Source organism: Macrotis lagotis, chromosome 6, assembly GCF_037893015.1.
Source record: "Macrotis lagotis isolate mMagLag1 chromosome 6, bilby.v1.9.chrom.fasta, whole genome shotgun sequence".
NCBI lineage: Eukaryota > Metazoa > Chordata > Mammalia > Peramelemorphia > Peramelidae > Macrotis > Macrotis lagotis.
Genome location: NC_133663.1, coordinates 91038792 through 91055126, shown reverse-complemented (window position 1 = coordinate 91055126; position 16335 = coordinate 91038792). Strand labels below are relative to the sequence as shown.

The 16335-nt window shown below is 34.9% G+C and overlaps 1 protein-coding gene and 1 long non-coding RNA gene across 5 annotated transcripts in view; one reads left to right on the top strand and one right to left on the bottom strand.

The window, feature by feature from the left end:
- The window catches only part of SLC25A30 (solute carrier family 25 member 30), a 38565-nt gene that overhangs the window by 4540 nt on the left and 17690 nt on the right, over positions 1 to 16335 (top strand). For all 4 annotated transcript variants that reach the window (XM_074191702.1, XM_074191698.1, XM_074191701.1 and 1 more), the window contains 3 exons: positions 8491 to 8622; positions 13249 to 13396; positions 15489 to 15583. In XM_074191702.1, the coding sequence (XP_074047803.1) occupies positions 8559 to 8622; positions 13249 to 13396; positions 15489 to 15583 (307 nt within the window). In that variant the 5' untranslated portion in view covers positions 8491 to 8558. The remainder of the gene's footprint in view (positions 1 to 8490; positions 8623 to 13248; positions 13397 to 15488; positions 15584 to 16335) is intronic.
- LOC141491098 (uncharacterized) overlaps positions 7164 to 16335 on the bottom strand; it is a 28608-nt gene continuing 19436 nt past the window's right edge. The window contains exon 3 of the long non-coding RNA XR_012469458.1: positions 7164 to 7409. This is a non-coding gene — a long non-coding RNA (uncharacterized LOC141491098). The remainder of the gene's footprint in view (positions 7410 to 16335) is intronic.

Below are 16335 nucleotides of genomic sequence, written 5' to 3'. Positions count from 1 at the left end.
TTAAAAAAAAGAATAAGGATATAGGGGATCGACACTGGCAAAGGCAGTTGGGAAATTATTTCATCCTTTTAGATCAGAAAGGAGGAGGGACTAGGTGAAGGACTATAGATTTTTAGGTATCAAAAAGGGGATTATGAAATAGGTTATGGTGGCTAGTTTTAATCATTTCATAAAGTAGAAAGTATAGTCCTCTGCTAGTAGAGAATTTCATTACCTCATCAGATGCCCCCAAAATTAGCCCTAGGGAGAAGGAAAAACTTCTCTAAGGTCATTTAACAGTAACAAAGCTAGAACTTGAATCCATCTCTTGGTCCCAGTTCAAGACAGCCTTTTTTTGGTTTGTTTTTTTAGTTTTTGCAAGGCAGTGAAGTAAAGTGACTTGTCCAAAGTCATATAGCTAGGTAATTATTAAGTGTCTGAGGCTGGATTTGGACTCAGGTCCTCCTGACTCCAGGGCTGGTGCTCTATCCACTGCACCACCTAGCTGCCCCAAGACAGCCTTATTTTTAGAGATATGGAACTGTAAGAGATTCCTGAGCTCATCCAATCCAACATCTTTATTGAGGAAATGGAGACCCTTGAGAGGTTAAGTTAAAAGCAGCCAAGTGGAACAGTGCATAGAATGCTGCACGTGGAGCCAGGAACTTTGAGTTCAAATTGTGACTTCAGACACTAGCTGTGAAATCTTGAGCAAGTTGCTTAACCTCTGCCTCAGTTTCCTCAGTTATAAAATGGGGCTATTAACACCTACTACTTAAGGTTGTTGGGATGTTCAAATGAGATATTTGTTAAGTAATTAGCACAATGCCTGGCCCATTATTTATTCCCACAAATGATTTGCTTAAGGTCACTCTAGTTTTTCCACTTTAGTTAATCTTATATTTCACTCTTGAATATTCCATGTTTGTGATTCACCTACCTAGCTAGACTATGAGATCCCTAAAGATAGGAATAGTATCTCTTATCCCCAGTGTGCTGCACACGCTGGACATGTGATAGTATGCAGTAAATCCATGCCTTTATTGATCAAGTCTGGATTTTTGTTTGTTTTTTGTCTTATGAAAGTAACCGGCCCACTTTCCTTGCCCAGGAGATATTGATAGCCATGACAATGAATCATTCAATTGCTCAGTTCTAAAAGAACTTCAGTGCCTAGACTGTACCCATTGTCTTCTCAGCTTATAGAGTAAGGTTTCTTTTTGTTGGTCTAGCCAATTCAACCAGTGGTTCAGACAGGTCCAATTATATGAGGGCCACAAATAATCAAAAAAGTACAGAAGAAATGGAAAATAACATAGAAACCATCCAATAAGAGTCGAAATAGATTAGCTTTGGCTCACTTTGGGTTCGATACTTTTTAATGGAACTGAATGGAGAGAAAACAGAAAATATTATTTCTGATAAGGGCATTAGAAGAAGTCATGGGATATGATTGGACTAGGTAAAATAGTGAAGACTGGGGGGGAAAGACTTAAATAAAATTAAAAGTACAGATTAAGCATAGATTACTTAAGTAAAGCATATATGACTTGGGTTTTCCTGCCTATCAATTCAGTTGTAAGTTTTGCTATGAGAAAGTGACAGGAGGAAAAATGCAATTAAAGATAATAGAAGAATAAAAGAGAGAAAATAGGGAATTTTTCTTCTATAAAAAAAAGTAGGGATTTGATTCCTTAAACTTGATTTTTTTTCCTTTCAGAGTCAGTTTTTAGACATCTCCACTAAGGAAAATAAATTTAAAATAATTAAAATATTTATTTTATAGATGTCAAGGGTTTTAATTCAGGCATCCCACAAGGCCCATGTCCCTGTCATGATTTATCTACAGTTGTACTGTGTAGATGATGCTCAAATCTGTATATCAGTTCTAATTTCACTCTTGAACTATAGTTCTGCATTGTCAGCTATCTATAGATATCTCTTCCTGTGTAGGTTGGAGGGAGATTCCTTGTACCAGTGAAATCATAGACCTAAGAAATTTTTTTAAAAACTTGCAGTAGTTAAGTAATTAGGGCAACTATGTAGGGCAGCGGATAGAGCACCAGGCCTAGAGTCAGGAAGATTCATCTTCCTGAGTTCAAATCTGACCTCAGACACTTAGTGGTTGTGTGATCCTGTAGGGCATGTCACTTTACCTTTTTTGCCTCATTTTCCTCATCTGCTAAATGAGTGGAAGAAGAAATAGCAAACTCCTCCAATACCTTTGCCAAGAAAACCCCAAATAGGGTCACAAAGAGTAAGACACAACCAAACAACAATAAAATTAAGTAATTTACCCAGGGTCATACAGGTGTGCTTGTCAGAGTCATGATTTAAACCTAGGTCTTTCTGTCTCCAAAACCTGCTATCTATTCACCTTGATCTTACTTTAGTATAAAATATTGAAAGAGAGATACTACAGAAGATTATCCAATGACACTCATAACACTTAATACTTTAGTTCGAACTTTACATTATCTATTCCCCCTTTTATCTTTAAACCAATTCCTTCCTGAACTTCTCTATTTCCGTTGAGGATACCATCATTCTTCTAGTCATTCTGGTTAGAATCCCAGAAAGATCCTTACTCCTTCCTCTTCTCTTTCCTTTCTGATCAGTTTTGTCAGATCTTGTTGAATTTGTCTTCGTGATAGCCTTTGTAATTCTCCATTTCCAGAGATTCCATCCTAATTCAGGATGCTTCCCTGTATTATTGTAGTTGACTCATTCCATGCATTGACAAAAGTGATCTTTCGGGTCTAGAAAATACTCACTCCCTCTCTACCACTCTTTCTTCCAAAGCATAACCCAGGAGCCCTTGATACCTTTCCTAATCGACTCTGTAGTTAGTGTTTTCTTCTTCTTGAAATTATACTAAGTGTTACTTTGTTTTTACTTATTTGCATAGATAAGCAAAAAGTGTATAGCCTCCTTAGAATGTAAGCTTCTTGAGGACTGGGACTGTTTTGTTTTTGTCTTTGTTCAGTCTTACCATATAGTGCTTTATATGGTAGGTACTTAATAAATATTTGTTGAATTGAAATGAATTTTTTTCTGATAAGAGAAAGCAACCAACCTATATTTATTTCTACTAAAAATGTGGGACTCAACCCTTCTGCATATTTGCCACTCTTTCTGTTCTCCATTCTTTGTCCCCTGGCCATCTTTATGAGGAATCCCTATAGAACAGTGTTATAAAGTTCTCAAGTTTATTATAAGTTTTCAAGACATATTATTATTAATTAAACATGAAGAAGTCAGTCATTGGAACTAAGGGCAGGTGAGAAAGTGAAAATTTCACACCCATTTATGAGAGTTGACTGCCTACCTGTCCCCTTTTCTGATGGAGACACAATCTTTGAAAACATTAAACTCTTGGATTTGATTCTGAAATATATTTAGTCATGGAAATTAGAAGCCATTTCCTGTGGAAAAGTGCTCTAGCCTTAGGATGTGTGGGAATTTATCTATTCCTAGGAAAAGGAAGGAACAAAGGGCAGAGCTATTTTGGGAATTTCCATTTCTTCGCAGCTAATTAAAACTGGAAGAACAAGTGCTTTCCTGCAGACTGGTATTCCTTAGACAAGATATATTTGCATGGGATGGGGGGGCATTTAGTTGAGTTTACTTATGATGGAATTAATTCCATGCCATAACAGAAATTTATAATGAAATCTTTTATGGTTCTAAGCACCTTTGGGTAGAAGTAACATGAAAATATGGATCCCTGATTGTTTGGGTTTTTGTTTCTATTCATACACTTCTGAAGGATCACAGTTTCTATTTAGATGAAAATACTTTTCCGACAGTACCTCCCAGAAGATGAGAAATTAATCAGTGACTTAGGGTCCTAGACTACACCAGCAATTAATCACCTTTAAAAAATGTGACATCTCAGAAAACATTAATCAACCTTGATTTTGCATATCCTGCTTAACAGTCAATGGATAATATCTTACTCAGCTCTCCTGTAGAATCTGAGTATTAATTAGCAAAGTAAGATCAAGGTGGATCAAGAATTGGCTTTGGAGTCAAAATAATTAAGTCAGCCTGACATGCCTCTGGGCAAGTTACTTAACTATTTATAATCGTTTTTTCAGTTAACTACCTAACTACTTCTGAAAAAATTCTTTTGATTTCATTGGTGCAAGGAATTTCCCTCCACCCATACAGATCAATACCTGCTCCGCCATGCATAGTTCCAGAGTTGTTTGGTGGTGCCAAGGGTCAAATAGCCAATGTTGTTGTTCCTTAGTTCAGTCCTGTTTGACTAGTTCAGTTGTGTCTGCTTCTATATGACACCCCCCCCCCCCCCCCGCCCCGGACCTTTTGTCCATGAACTTTTCTTGGCAAAGATACTGAAGTGGTTTGCTTGTTCCTTCTTCAATATGTCCCCATTTTACAGATGAGGAACTGAGGCAAATAGGGGTTAACAAACTTGTATAGGATCACATAGCTAGTATATACCTGAGTTTGGATTTGAGCTCAGATCTTCTTGATTCCAAGCCAGTGTTCTGTCCACTGCACCCCTGGTTGTCCAAACTTGGATCCAGGTCTTTTTAACTGGAGGCCAGTTATTTATCCAGTACACAGTGCATTTCAGCATTTTTTTTTAGTAAACTTAACAAACATAAACACTTTAACAAACATAAGCTTAACAAACATAAACACTTAAAATTAAAAAAAAAGAAAGACTTGGATGAAACTGTGAGTTTGGTTTACATCATTTTCTTTTTTTTTTCTTTTTTTTTTAAATTTTTATTAAAGATATTATTTGAGTTTTACAGTTTTCCCCCAATCTTGCTTGGTTTACATTATTTTCTAAAGAGTATTTTAAATTAAATAAGTATCATTTAAACTTTCATTATATCAGGCAGCTCCCTAAGATTAAGTTATAGTTGTATCAGTTGAAGAAATTCTCTTCACAATATTGAAATCATGGGTCCAAATAAAAATCCCCCAAAGTCAAGTGATTGGTAAAATTTAAGATTATTCTATGAGTTAAATACTGCTAGAAAATTAATGTATGATGTTGATTTGGATGTTACTATGTACTTTTCATATTCTATTGCTCTTGGCTCTAGGAAGGAAAGCATTTTTTTATGTGCATAATGTCTGCCACATAATGCACTAAGTGCTTTACAAATATTATCTCATTTGATCCTCCCATTGGCCCTGGGTGGTAGGTTCTATCATGATACTCATTGTATATTTGAAGAGACTGAGGCAGATGGAAGTAAGTTGACTTTCCCAGAGTCAGACAGCTAGGAAAGATCTGAGGCCAAATTTAAATTCAGTTCTTTTTGACTCCAGACCTGGGTTGAGCTGTGTCTAGGTGGATCTGCTAAAGATCATTGAAGGACCTGAGTAGTTCTCTAGTCTAACTCATTACAGATGAAGAAACTGAGTCCAGTGAGGTGAAATTACTTTTCTCAGGTCACATAAAATGTAGCAGGGGCAGACTTGAAGTCCTTAGACTCTAGATTTATTATTTTTCCACTACTTTGAGATGGTCAAAAGAGATTCTCCCCCTTTTGGAAAATTTTAGAGGCTAAGAAACATTCCTGTAGAAGTTCTTTTAAAAATATTACTGGAGGGGGGCGGCTTTGTGGCACAGTGAATAGAGCATCAGCCCTGGAGTCAGGAGGACCTGAGTTCGAGTCCAGAATCAGACACTTAATAATTATCTAGCTGTGTGGCCTTGGGCAAGCCACTTAACCCCATTACCTTGCAAAAAAAAAATGTCAATGGAGATAATGATAAAAATTCTTTTTTTTCTCTTTTTACTGTGGCATTTCATTATAAACCTCTAAATCAGGGAATACCATTAGAGGATGGTTTTCAAGATCAGGATTTCTGTAACTTGCCTTATTAGATTGTCATCTAAATGAGCTTGATAAACATCTAGGAAGAGGAAATAGATAGTAGGAAGTTCGTGAAGCCTGAAAGTTTCTCTTTGTAATTCCAAAGCAACTTATTAAATCAAGGAAGACCTTGATGTGACTGAGACCTGTCATTCAGAGAAAATATTGAAGTGTAACTCCTGGCGGCAAATGCACACTTGAGAAATTTTCATCTGTCTGTGAAAGGAAAGCATTTATCTAGAGCCATCAATAATATCTGAGACCCATTTTTAATGAGTCATAACTGAGAAATATGTCATCAGTATCTTAACTGATGTAAGCCTTTCTTTATTTTTAGATATAAGCCCCTTTTTACCATTATTACATGTCCTTTGAATGGATGGGATTGAAGGACAGATAATTCATGTATAAATGTACATATGATTTTCCTAAGGGATAGGTTAGATCATGTTACTTCACCACTCAGTAAACTCCAATGACTCCGCATTTCCTACAGGGTAATGTGCAAGCTCCTCTATTTGATATTTACAGCCTGGCTTCAATTTGTTGAATTTTAGCATGCACTGCTCCCCTTCAGATACTTCAAAGTTCAGCCAAACTGGCCTTCTTACTATTCCTTATACATACCATTCTATCTCAGTATCTTTCCACAGACAGGTTACCCCCCAACCCCCATGTATGGAATGTGTATCTCTGCTTCACATCTTATGTCAAGCATCCCCTTCTGTATGAAGCTATTCCTGATTCCTCCAGATGCTAGTAATTTTTCTCTGATCCCCTCCAAAAATGCTCTTGTATTTGTGTATTTATTTTGCATATACTTATATGTGCACTTGATGTCTCCTTGATAGAATTATAAACTCCCTAACGCTAAGCTCTGTTTCCATCTTTGTCTTTGTATCCCAATATCTAGAACTTAATTGCTTAGTAAATATTTATTGATTAATTCACATACAACAAACCTGAGATGTGGCATTGTACCTCATAGAGAGGTCATGTGGAAGTTTCTCAAATATCAACAAACATGAAACAGGTGAACAGATTGAAAACAGTGTTGTATATGTGCACATGTAGAAATTATCCTGTAGTTTGACATTGGAGCTAAATGATTGTCGAAATGACTAGGGATCACTGGGAGTAGGGAGGACATATGTGTATCATGATATTCCCCAGATGTCCATACTCTCAATGAGTTCTTTTTGGTTTTTCATGATGGCATAGTGGAAAGAATACTGGTTTGCAAGTCAGAGGACCAGGATACAATTGTGTTTCTACCATTTATTGTAGCTGTACAACTTAGATCAAGTTTCTGGGCTTCAGTTTCCTCATTTATAAAATGAGATTGAGTTAGATGATATCTGTTTTCTTTTCCGGTTCTGAATTCTTTAAGCCTATGATTTGTGATCACTGATTTTGGGTTCAGCAGAGGATTTCCAGTTGGGAGGGAGGTCCGTTTGCCTGTGGGAACTGTTAGCTTTATTTTCTTTTTAGATATGTTCCTGGGTCCCTAGTCTGGAGTTAGGGTTCATATGGTGAAGAATTCACAGAACCAACTGACCCCTCAGACTGCAAGAGTAAAAAAAAAAAGTTTATCAAAAGATACAGCAGACAAATAATATAAAGTGATAGAGAAAACTAATCAGTTAAGCATCTTATAGAGGGTTAAGGATTTTTTTAGAGATATAGCCACAGGGGCAGCTAGATTGCGCAGTGGATAGAGCACCTGTCCTGGAGTCAGGAGGACCTGAGTTCAAATCTAGTCTCAGACATATAATAATTGCCTAGCTGTGTGACCTTGAACAAGTCATTTAATGCCACTGCCTTGCAAGGAAAATTAAAAAAAGAAAAAATATAGCTACATGGAGAAGAATTCACAGGGATAAACAAGGCAGCCTGCTGACTGCTCAAGTTGTATTCGAAAGAGGGCAAACTGAGGCCCAGACTCTTCTTAAATATATATCTGAGGTGAGAACAATATGGGCTGGAGATTTAGGAGTGATTAACACTTGGAGTAGGGAGGGATTAACACAGGCAAGTGTATGGAACCAAGGTTAAGGCATATGGCTACTGTTAAGTCAGAGTGGTTTAGGATTGGCAAAGACATAGGGATGTCTGTTGCCAGAAATGGGGGTTTACAGAAACCAATACAGAAGGTAAAAACAGTACAGAAAAAAATTATAAAATTTGTTTTCAGTACACAAGACAAGTACAATATTTTTCTCTGTCCAGTTCCCCTGCGAAACTCATCAGTAACCACAGAGGAAAAAAAAAGAATAGCAACTGAAAGACAATGCAAACCTGAACTATATGTTAGTACTGCATTTGTTTTATTGTTTTATTGATGCCCTTTTAGCATCTCAATAACATCTGGAAATGAGACCTCTTCCCTGATACAGTAATCCATCTGACAGTGTATACAACCTTTTGCCCTGGTTGCTTCTCACTTATCTACTGACAGGAGAAAGGCATATTTTAGTGTATGTTCTCTAGGATCTTTATTTTACCATTGACAGTTTGGGGATCCCTACCTCTTTTTTTTTTTCCAGTTCTTCTCTCAAATGAAAGAAAATCTGAAGTATTTATAGAAAATAATACTCAGTCTTGTGAGAAGTTATAACTCTGAAATATCTTATTTGTGTGTCTGTAGGAAACAGCCCTATTAGTCATTGATGTGCTTCTATAAATTGAAAAGAGACGAAAACATTTACAAGAAGAATGTCCACTTCTAGCTGGAAACCATTTGTCTATGGAGGTTTGGCCTCTATCACTGCAGAATGTGGTAAGGACAATAATCACTGAGGATGTTTTAATTGTGTTATTTTATCTGTTCCACATAGTAGTTCCACGTAATAAGCTCCACGTCATAGTTCCATGTAATAGTGTTTTAATCTTAAATCAACAAGTATTGTTTAAATGTAAACAAGTCTCAAAGGCAAAGCATTGGGTCATGGGGCATTGACTTCACATTTCTATATTTGACAAATTTTCTTTTAAACAAAAGAAGCAACTTTGGCTATTTATTAGTAGCTGTGGTTCAAGGTCCAGTGGGTGAAGGGTTAAATCTGTGGGCCAGAGGACATTTTGGGTCATTTGTCTGTACTTTCTCAGCCATCTCCCTTTATTTGTCTTTCCTTTTCTCTCTTCAGTGCCATAGTAACAATATGCTTATACAGAAAGAAACTCTAATGGACTTCAATAACTCTTGAGCATATAGGATATACATCATTTTATCTATAATTCTTAACTGGCTCCCAATTGTCCACAGATTCTTGATATGATATCAATATTCATTCTTTGAATCCTAGCTTCTTTTCTAAATTTAAAAATATCTAGTCTTTATCACATGTCCATATTGTGGATTGGAATGTTTGATAATGATCTAAACCTAATTCTTGTCAGATTGCTTTAATCAAATATATTCTTTCATAAGTAATGCATGCTGCCCAGGTTAATGGAACATGACCTCCATCATGTTCGATTTTCCCTTGTCTAGTCTGTTCTGTTCTTTTGAACCTTAGCACACTTCTTTTATCCAGTAGTTTCCAGGCTACCTTTTCTGTTGATCTAGGGCAAAGTCAGATGAAGCTCCATGGGAGGTATGGACTAGAATGTATTTTTGGAGAATTATGTAGTTTCCTGGTTGAGTGGAGGTGGCAGCAGGAAGGGCACGGTTGCTGATTAACCACTTCTGTACTCTGTGTTGATACTACTTCTAGTGTCATAGTTCAGCAAGAAAGTTGATCTGTTCGAACTTAGAAAGAAAAATGATAATGATTTTGAGCCATTGTAGGTTCAGCAAAAACAAACCACATCAACTGAGCCTTTGCTCCTTTTTAAAGAGAATGACTGGACTATGATATCCAAGTGGTGCTGTTGATAGCATACTGCATCTTGTGTCTCTTCCCCAGTTTACATTTGGCCTTCAGATATTTGCTGGCCATATGACCCTGGGTAAGTTATTTAACCTGTTTGCCTTAGTTTCCTCATCTGTAAAATGAGCTGGGGAAGGAAATTGCAAAACACTCCTATATCTGCCAAGAAAAGTCTAAATAGGGTCACAAAGACTGAAATGATAGCAATAACAACATACTGGATCCATGATCATACAATCATAAAGTGAGGGCCAGAAGGAATCTCAAAATTCAACTAGTTCAACTCTAGGTTTTTTTAATTTTATTTTTAATTTTTATTTTTTTAAGTTTTTTGCAAGGTAAATAGGGTTAAGTGGCTTGCCCAAGGCCACACAGCTAGGTAATTATTAAGTGTCTGAGGCCAGATTTGAACTCAGGTACTCTTGACTCCAGGGCTGGTGCTGTATCCACTGCGTCACCTATCTGCCCCTCAACTTTCTAGTTTTATAAGATAAGAAAACAGAGACCTAAGGAGGGTAAATGAAAGAAGCAGACCCCCCAGTAGCAAACATCAGAAGCTGAATTTGAACCTATTTCTTCTGTTGCTGAAGCATGAGCTCTATTCACTAGATCATTGAATAATGTAAGCTCCTTGAGAACAGTGACTATTTTATTTATGACTTTGTGTCTTCAACAACTTAATAAATATTTGTTGATTTGGTTTGATAGTAGGATTTGAGCTATTTGGCAGTTTCTCATATATGTCATATCCTTACCACATTCTGCTTTCTTAACTCAGTAAACAAATTCATGACCTGATGAGTGCTATTCCATTCTAAATGAACAGTGTTAAAAGCTTTTTTGGTGGTTAAAAAGTTAGAGCATTTTTTTCTTGAAAATGAACATTTTATCATCTTTCCAGTGACACTGTATTAATTTGATTCTTTAGACACAAAAATATTAAGATCTCATTGCTTTTCTTTTGGGGGCTACTTAACTTGCATAAAAAATTGGTGAGGAAACAGCAACATTTTGGGAAATCTTTGTGGTTTTTGATGATAATACAGGTTCCAGAATTTGGATCTGGCTGAATAATCAAACCCACCTGAAGGGTAAGGATTAATGGACTTAATGTTAGTTTGGATGAGGGACTCTACAAGAATGTCATTCCTTGCCTCTGGTTCAACATTTTAATTGAGTTAGATAAAGATTCCAGATTTTCAGATAATACTGACAGAAATTTGAGAGCATGCATTAATGTTTTATAATCCAGTTGGACTCCAAGAAGATCTTATTGTACAGGTTGTAATTTTGCCTAGAATGTATTTGTACTGTGCTTTGGTCCCATTGGAAGAATTGTCTTCAGCTGTGGATACCACCTCTTCAAAGGAACTTTGGCAAAGTGGAAAAGGAAATTGAGGAGAGTGGAAACCACATTATTTGATGATTAATGGTATTGAGCTTGGAGAAGAGAAACTAAAGTGTGTGTGTGTGTGTGTGTGTGTGTGTGTGTGTGTGTATTTTGGAGGAAGGTGAGGCAAGGAATTAAGGATTTTTTGGTCCTCGTCTTATCTGGGTTCAAGTAAAACAATTCAGTTTTCATCCCATCTCTCTCTCTTCTCTTCACTGAAGTAGCCTTATTTTGTTCCTTAACCTTCCAAACCATGTGTTATGCTGCTGCCAAATTAACTTGCATAAATCTTGTTATATTGTAACTTTGCTCAGAAAGTTTCAGTAGTTCCTTATTGTCCTTTGAATACAGTTTGATGTACTTTTCTGGCTCCTTCCAAATCATAAGATTTGTGTGACATGCAGAACCCCTTATTCAGTGCTACCCTTCCCCTTCAAACTTTTCTCAGATCTCCCTATAGTGCATTCTATGCTTTAGTTAAAACTGGATTGAATTCATATAATGCTTTTCCATATCTGGCTTTTGTACTCTATGATAAAAATAATCTCTTTTTTTCTTGATCTTTGCCTATTGAATGCTACTTATCCTTTAAAGTCTCAAATATCTCTTCTTCTGTTCTTCTTTGTTACTAATTTATCTTCTCCTTTGGGCTTCTTCACATGGTCTTTTTTTTTTTTAAGGTTTTTGCAAGGCAAACAGGGTTAAATGCCTTGCCCAAGGCCACACAGCTAGGTAATTATTAAGTGTTTGAAATCGGATTTGAACCCAGGTACTCCTGACTCCAAGGCTGGTGCTTTATCCACTGCGCCACCTAGCTGCCCCCTTCATATACTCTTTCAACACCTCTTAATGCACTTATATAATAGTACATGTTTTAGATATTTTTGTATATCTTATGCTTCTGTTAGAACATAAGCTGCATGAAAGCAAGGACTATTTCTAGCCAAACTTTATATTTTCACAAACACCTGTCTTATTCATCTTTATACAGTAGATACTTTTTAAATGGTTGAAATGAAATGAATAGTGAGTTACCATCACTAGGGGCCTTTATTAAGAAATTGGATGAAGGGCAGCTAGGTGGTGCAGTGGATAGAGCACTCCAGTCCTGGAGTCAGGAGTACCTGAGCTCAAATCTGACCTCAGACACTTAATTACCTAGCTGTGTGGCCTTGGGCAAGCCACTTAACCCCGTTTGCCTTGCAAAAACCTAAAAAAAAAAAACCCCAAAAAACAAAAAAGAAATTGGATGAGTACTTATAGCAGGAATTCTTAACTTGGGTCTGTGACCTTGTTTTTAAAATATTTTGACAACTATATTTCAATGTAATTGGTTTCCTTTGTAATCCTATGCAATTCATTTTTATATTATTAAAAATATTCTGGAAAGGGGCTGATATGATAGACTTCACTAGACTACCAAAAGGTCCATGACACAAACAACATAAAAAACTTATGACTTACAGGGATGTCATAGAAGGATTTTTATCTGACTTGATTTGGACTAGATAACTTCTGAAGTTACTTGATTTTCTTTTTAACAAAAATTTTACAATGTGTATTTCATTACATGCAGTTTTAAATTGTATTCATTAATTAATTGTATTACTACCTAAAAAAAATTTAATTGTATTACTGTTTAGACTTGCAAGCACCTAAAAACAGGGCTTTCCATCTCCAATTGCCTTCTTAACTCAGTACTCAGTAAACAAATTCATGGCCTGATGAGTACTATTCCATTCTAAATGAACAGCGTTAAAAAGCTTTTTTGGTGGTTAAAAAGTTAGAGTATTTTTTTCTTAAAAATGAACATTTTATCATCTTTCCAGTGACACTGTATTAATTTGATTCTTTAGACAAAAAAATATTAAGATCTCATTGCTTTTCTTTTGGGGGCTACTTGGGACACATTCACATATATGTGTGTATGTATGTCAGCGTATGTTTTCATGTATGTTTTCACATGAGTTTTCATAACTTAGTTTTGATGATTTGGGATTTGCTGATTTTGAATACAAAGGTATGTGAATAAGTAAATTATCCTTTGACTGCTTTTGTTTAATTCTTATCCTCTTTTTATATGGCCTAGGGTAAAGTTTTTAAAATTAGTTTTGATATTAACTTCTGTATTTTAAATTTTAAGGTACTTTTCCAATTGATTTAACCAAGACACGTCTCCAGATTCAGGGACAGACAAATGATGCCAAATTCAAGGAGATTCGATATCGAGGAATGTTACATGCATTAGTGAGGATATGTAGAGAAGAAGGGCTAAAAGCACTGTATTCTGGGTAAATAAAATTTATTGTGTATTATTTTAATAAGGGAAACCTCTAAAGTTGATAGAGTTCTCTATAGTACTGCTTAAAGAGAAAATAAAAGGAGTTTTTGTGATCTTTGAAAATATGATAATACTCAAGATTTTTTCCTCATATTTTCTGTCATCTGCTGCATTTGACACTACTTATTTGTTAATACTTCAAATTACAGATATTACAGTTTCATATTGCCTTTATTAACTTAAATTATTCTGAATTAGTGAGATCTTTCTGTAATCTATATGCCATGTTGTATAATGTGTATTATAGGACTGTTTTTGAAATCTGATCTGCATAGAGACAACACTTTTCCCTTCTACATCTGCCTTTGTAAAACCAGAATATGACCACTAATGAATAGTATTTTTTAGTTGATGTTGAATCTGTTTTTTTGTATGTTTTTACCTTTTGAATAGATTTCATTTTAGGAGTGTGACCTATTTAGATTGGTAGTTCTCAAACCTTGTGACCTCATGTTCTTTTTGTAATCTTAAAAATTATTGAGAATCCCAAAGAGCTCTTTTTAATATATTAGAAATAAAGATTTATTGCATTTAAAAATATTTATTAATTTAATTGAAAATAATAAACTAATTATGTTAATATATGTATCATATTTAATGAATGAATGATTATTTTCAAAAAAGAAAAGTAGCAGTTTTGCATATTTTTGCAAATCTCTTTAAAGTCTTAACTTAATAGAAGATAATTGAGTTCTAACTGTTTCTGTATTCAATCGATATTTTTGTGATACACAGTTTTGGTTGAAGCATATGAAGAAAATTCAACTTAACACAATATGCTATTGGAAAAGGGAGTAGCAATAATTTTTCCCGCTAATAGAAAAATGACATTTTAACATTATTTTGAAAATATTTTTGCTTTTTTGGACCCCTGAAAGTGTCTCCTGTATCCCCAGGGATTAACATATTTTATTTTTTGAGAACCACTACCATAAATAAGTACTACTACATCTTATGAGTGTTTTCACTATGTTAACATGGATAGAGATTGGGGGTATCAGATTTAGAATCAGAGGGTATGTATTGGAATCTAAGTTCTTCTACTTAACTATTGTGTGACTTTAGTATGACTTAATCTCTTTGGACCTCAGTTTCTTCATCTTTAAAATGGGAGCTTACAATCAAGTAATTGCTGTCCTTTTTGTCCTAAATCTTTGATCTCTGTCAAAAGGATCAGAAAAATCAGTGACTGTATTTCATGATACTTTGCAGTCAGAGAAAGAAGTCCTTTTTAAATGAATACTGTTCTGTGACATATAAAGAGTTCAAGAGACATAGTTTCTAGGTAATTAATCATTTTATTAATTATATACTAACATGATTAATTACTCAGAAATTATGTCTTGAACTTTTTAAACATCACAGTGATTCCTGGGTCTAATTATGGCAGTAGTTCATAGTTCAAACTATTTTTTCACTTAAATTTTCATTGATGATGTGAAAAACTAATTACTGATTTATATTTATTGGATACAAATAACAAAAATCAAAAATAGTCTATTTTCCTACATTGAGTTGAGATGATCGAACTTAGACTTTTAATTAAGAAATTGGTTACCATAATCTGAATGTCGGACAAGTCTATCCTATAAGAAAGACAATAATAATAATAATAATAATAATAGTAATAATAGTAATAATAATGATAGCTAACATTTACAGAACTTTAAAGTTTTCAAAATGCTTTATGTATTTGATCTGCACAATCCCTGTGAGGTAGGTAGTATTGTTATCTTCATTTTTCAGATGAGGAATCTGAGACTGAGCACAGTGTCACACAGCTAGTAACTTGGTGGAGTTGGGAATATACTCAGGTTTCCTGACTCCCAAGTTTAGTTTTTAGAGCCTTGATACCATGTTATCTCATAGGAAAGAGTTCATAGCATCTCAAGGTAGAAAAGACCTCAGATGTTATTTGATGGACTTCATCTAAGAGGTGCCTAATCTATCCATGTGAATCTTTTAGGGTAATTTCAAATGACTTTTATATTTCTTACTGACATTTCTTCTTTTATATTTCTTTTATGCATTGATTGCATCAGAATTGCCCCTGCGATGTTACGGCAGGCTTCTTATGGTACCATAAAGATAGGAGTTTATCAGAGCTTGAAGAGAGTGTTTACTGATCGACCAGAAGGTGAATGATAAATTTCTTCTTTAAAATTTCTTTCCTAGTGGGAAGAAACTCAGTTGACTGTCTTCTTGATTTCATTAGTTTGGTATCAGATTATCATCTGTTCATTTCTGACATTTTTATTATCAAAGACAACTCTGAAGAAGATTCAAATAAACCTTAATATATAAAAATAATTGTATAGTTTAACTTAAATGATACTATATACTATTTGTAATGTATTATTAATTAATATGATTTATTATGATAAATATTAATATGATAGTTAAACATGATAATAAATAAATTTTATTTTTAAAAAGATATTAATATAAGTTTTGCTTTGAGAAGCAACATGGTTTAGTGGGCCTTTGAGTCAGAAAGACTAGAGTTTATGTCTTTCTCACATATTAGCTATGTCACTGAGGGCAAGTCATTAAACCCTGTAAGTTCCCTGGGGAAATCGCTAAAATCATAAATTGCTTCCCTGATGAGCCGTTTGATCTTGGATAGATCATGTAATTTTTTTATGCCTCAGTTCCTCATCTATAAAATGAGGTCATTGTATTAAAGGATCTCTCTCAGCTTTATATTTATGATCTTATGTTGAAAATGGGGAAGAGAATAAACATTTTAGTAACTACTAGATGCCAAGTGCTTTGCCTTATTTTCTTTAGAAATTTCTTAGAATTTTAGAAATTAGAAATGAGAAATGAGAAAATTCTTTAGAAATATCTCATTTGGTCCTCACATCAATCCTGGGATGTTGGTGTTAT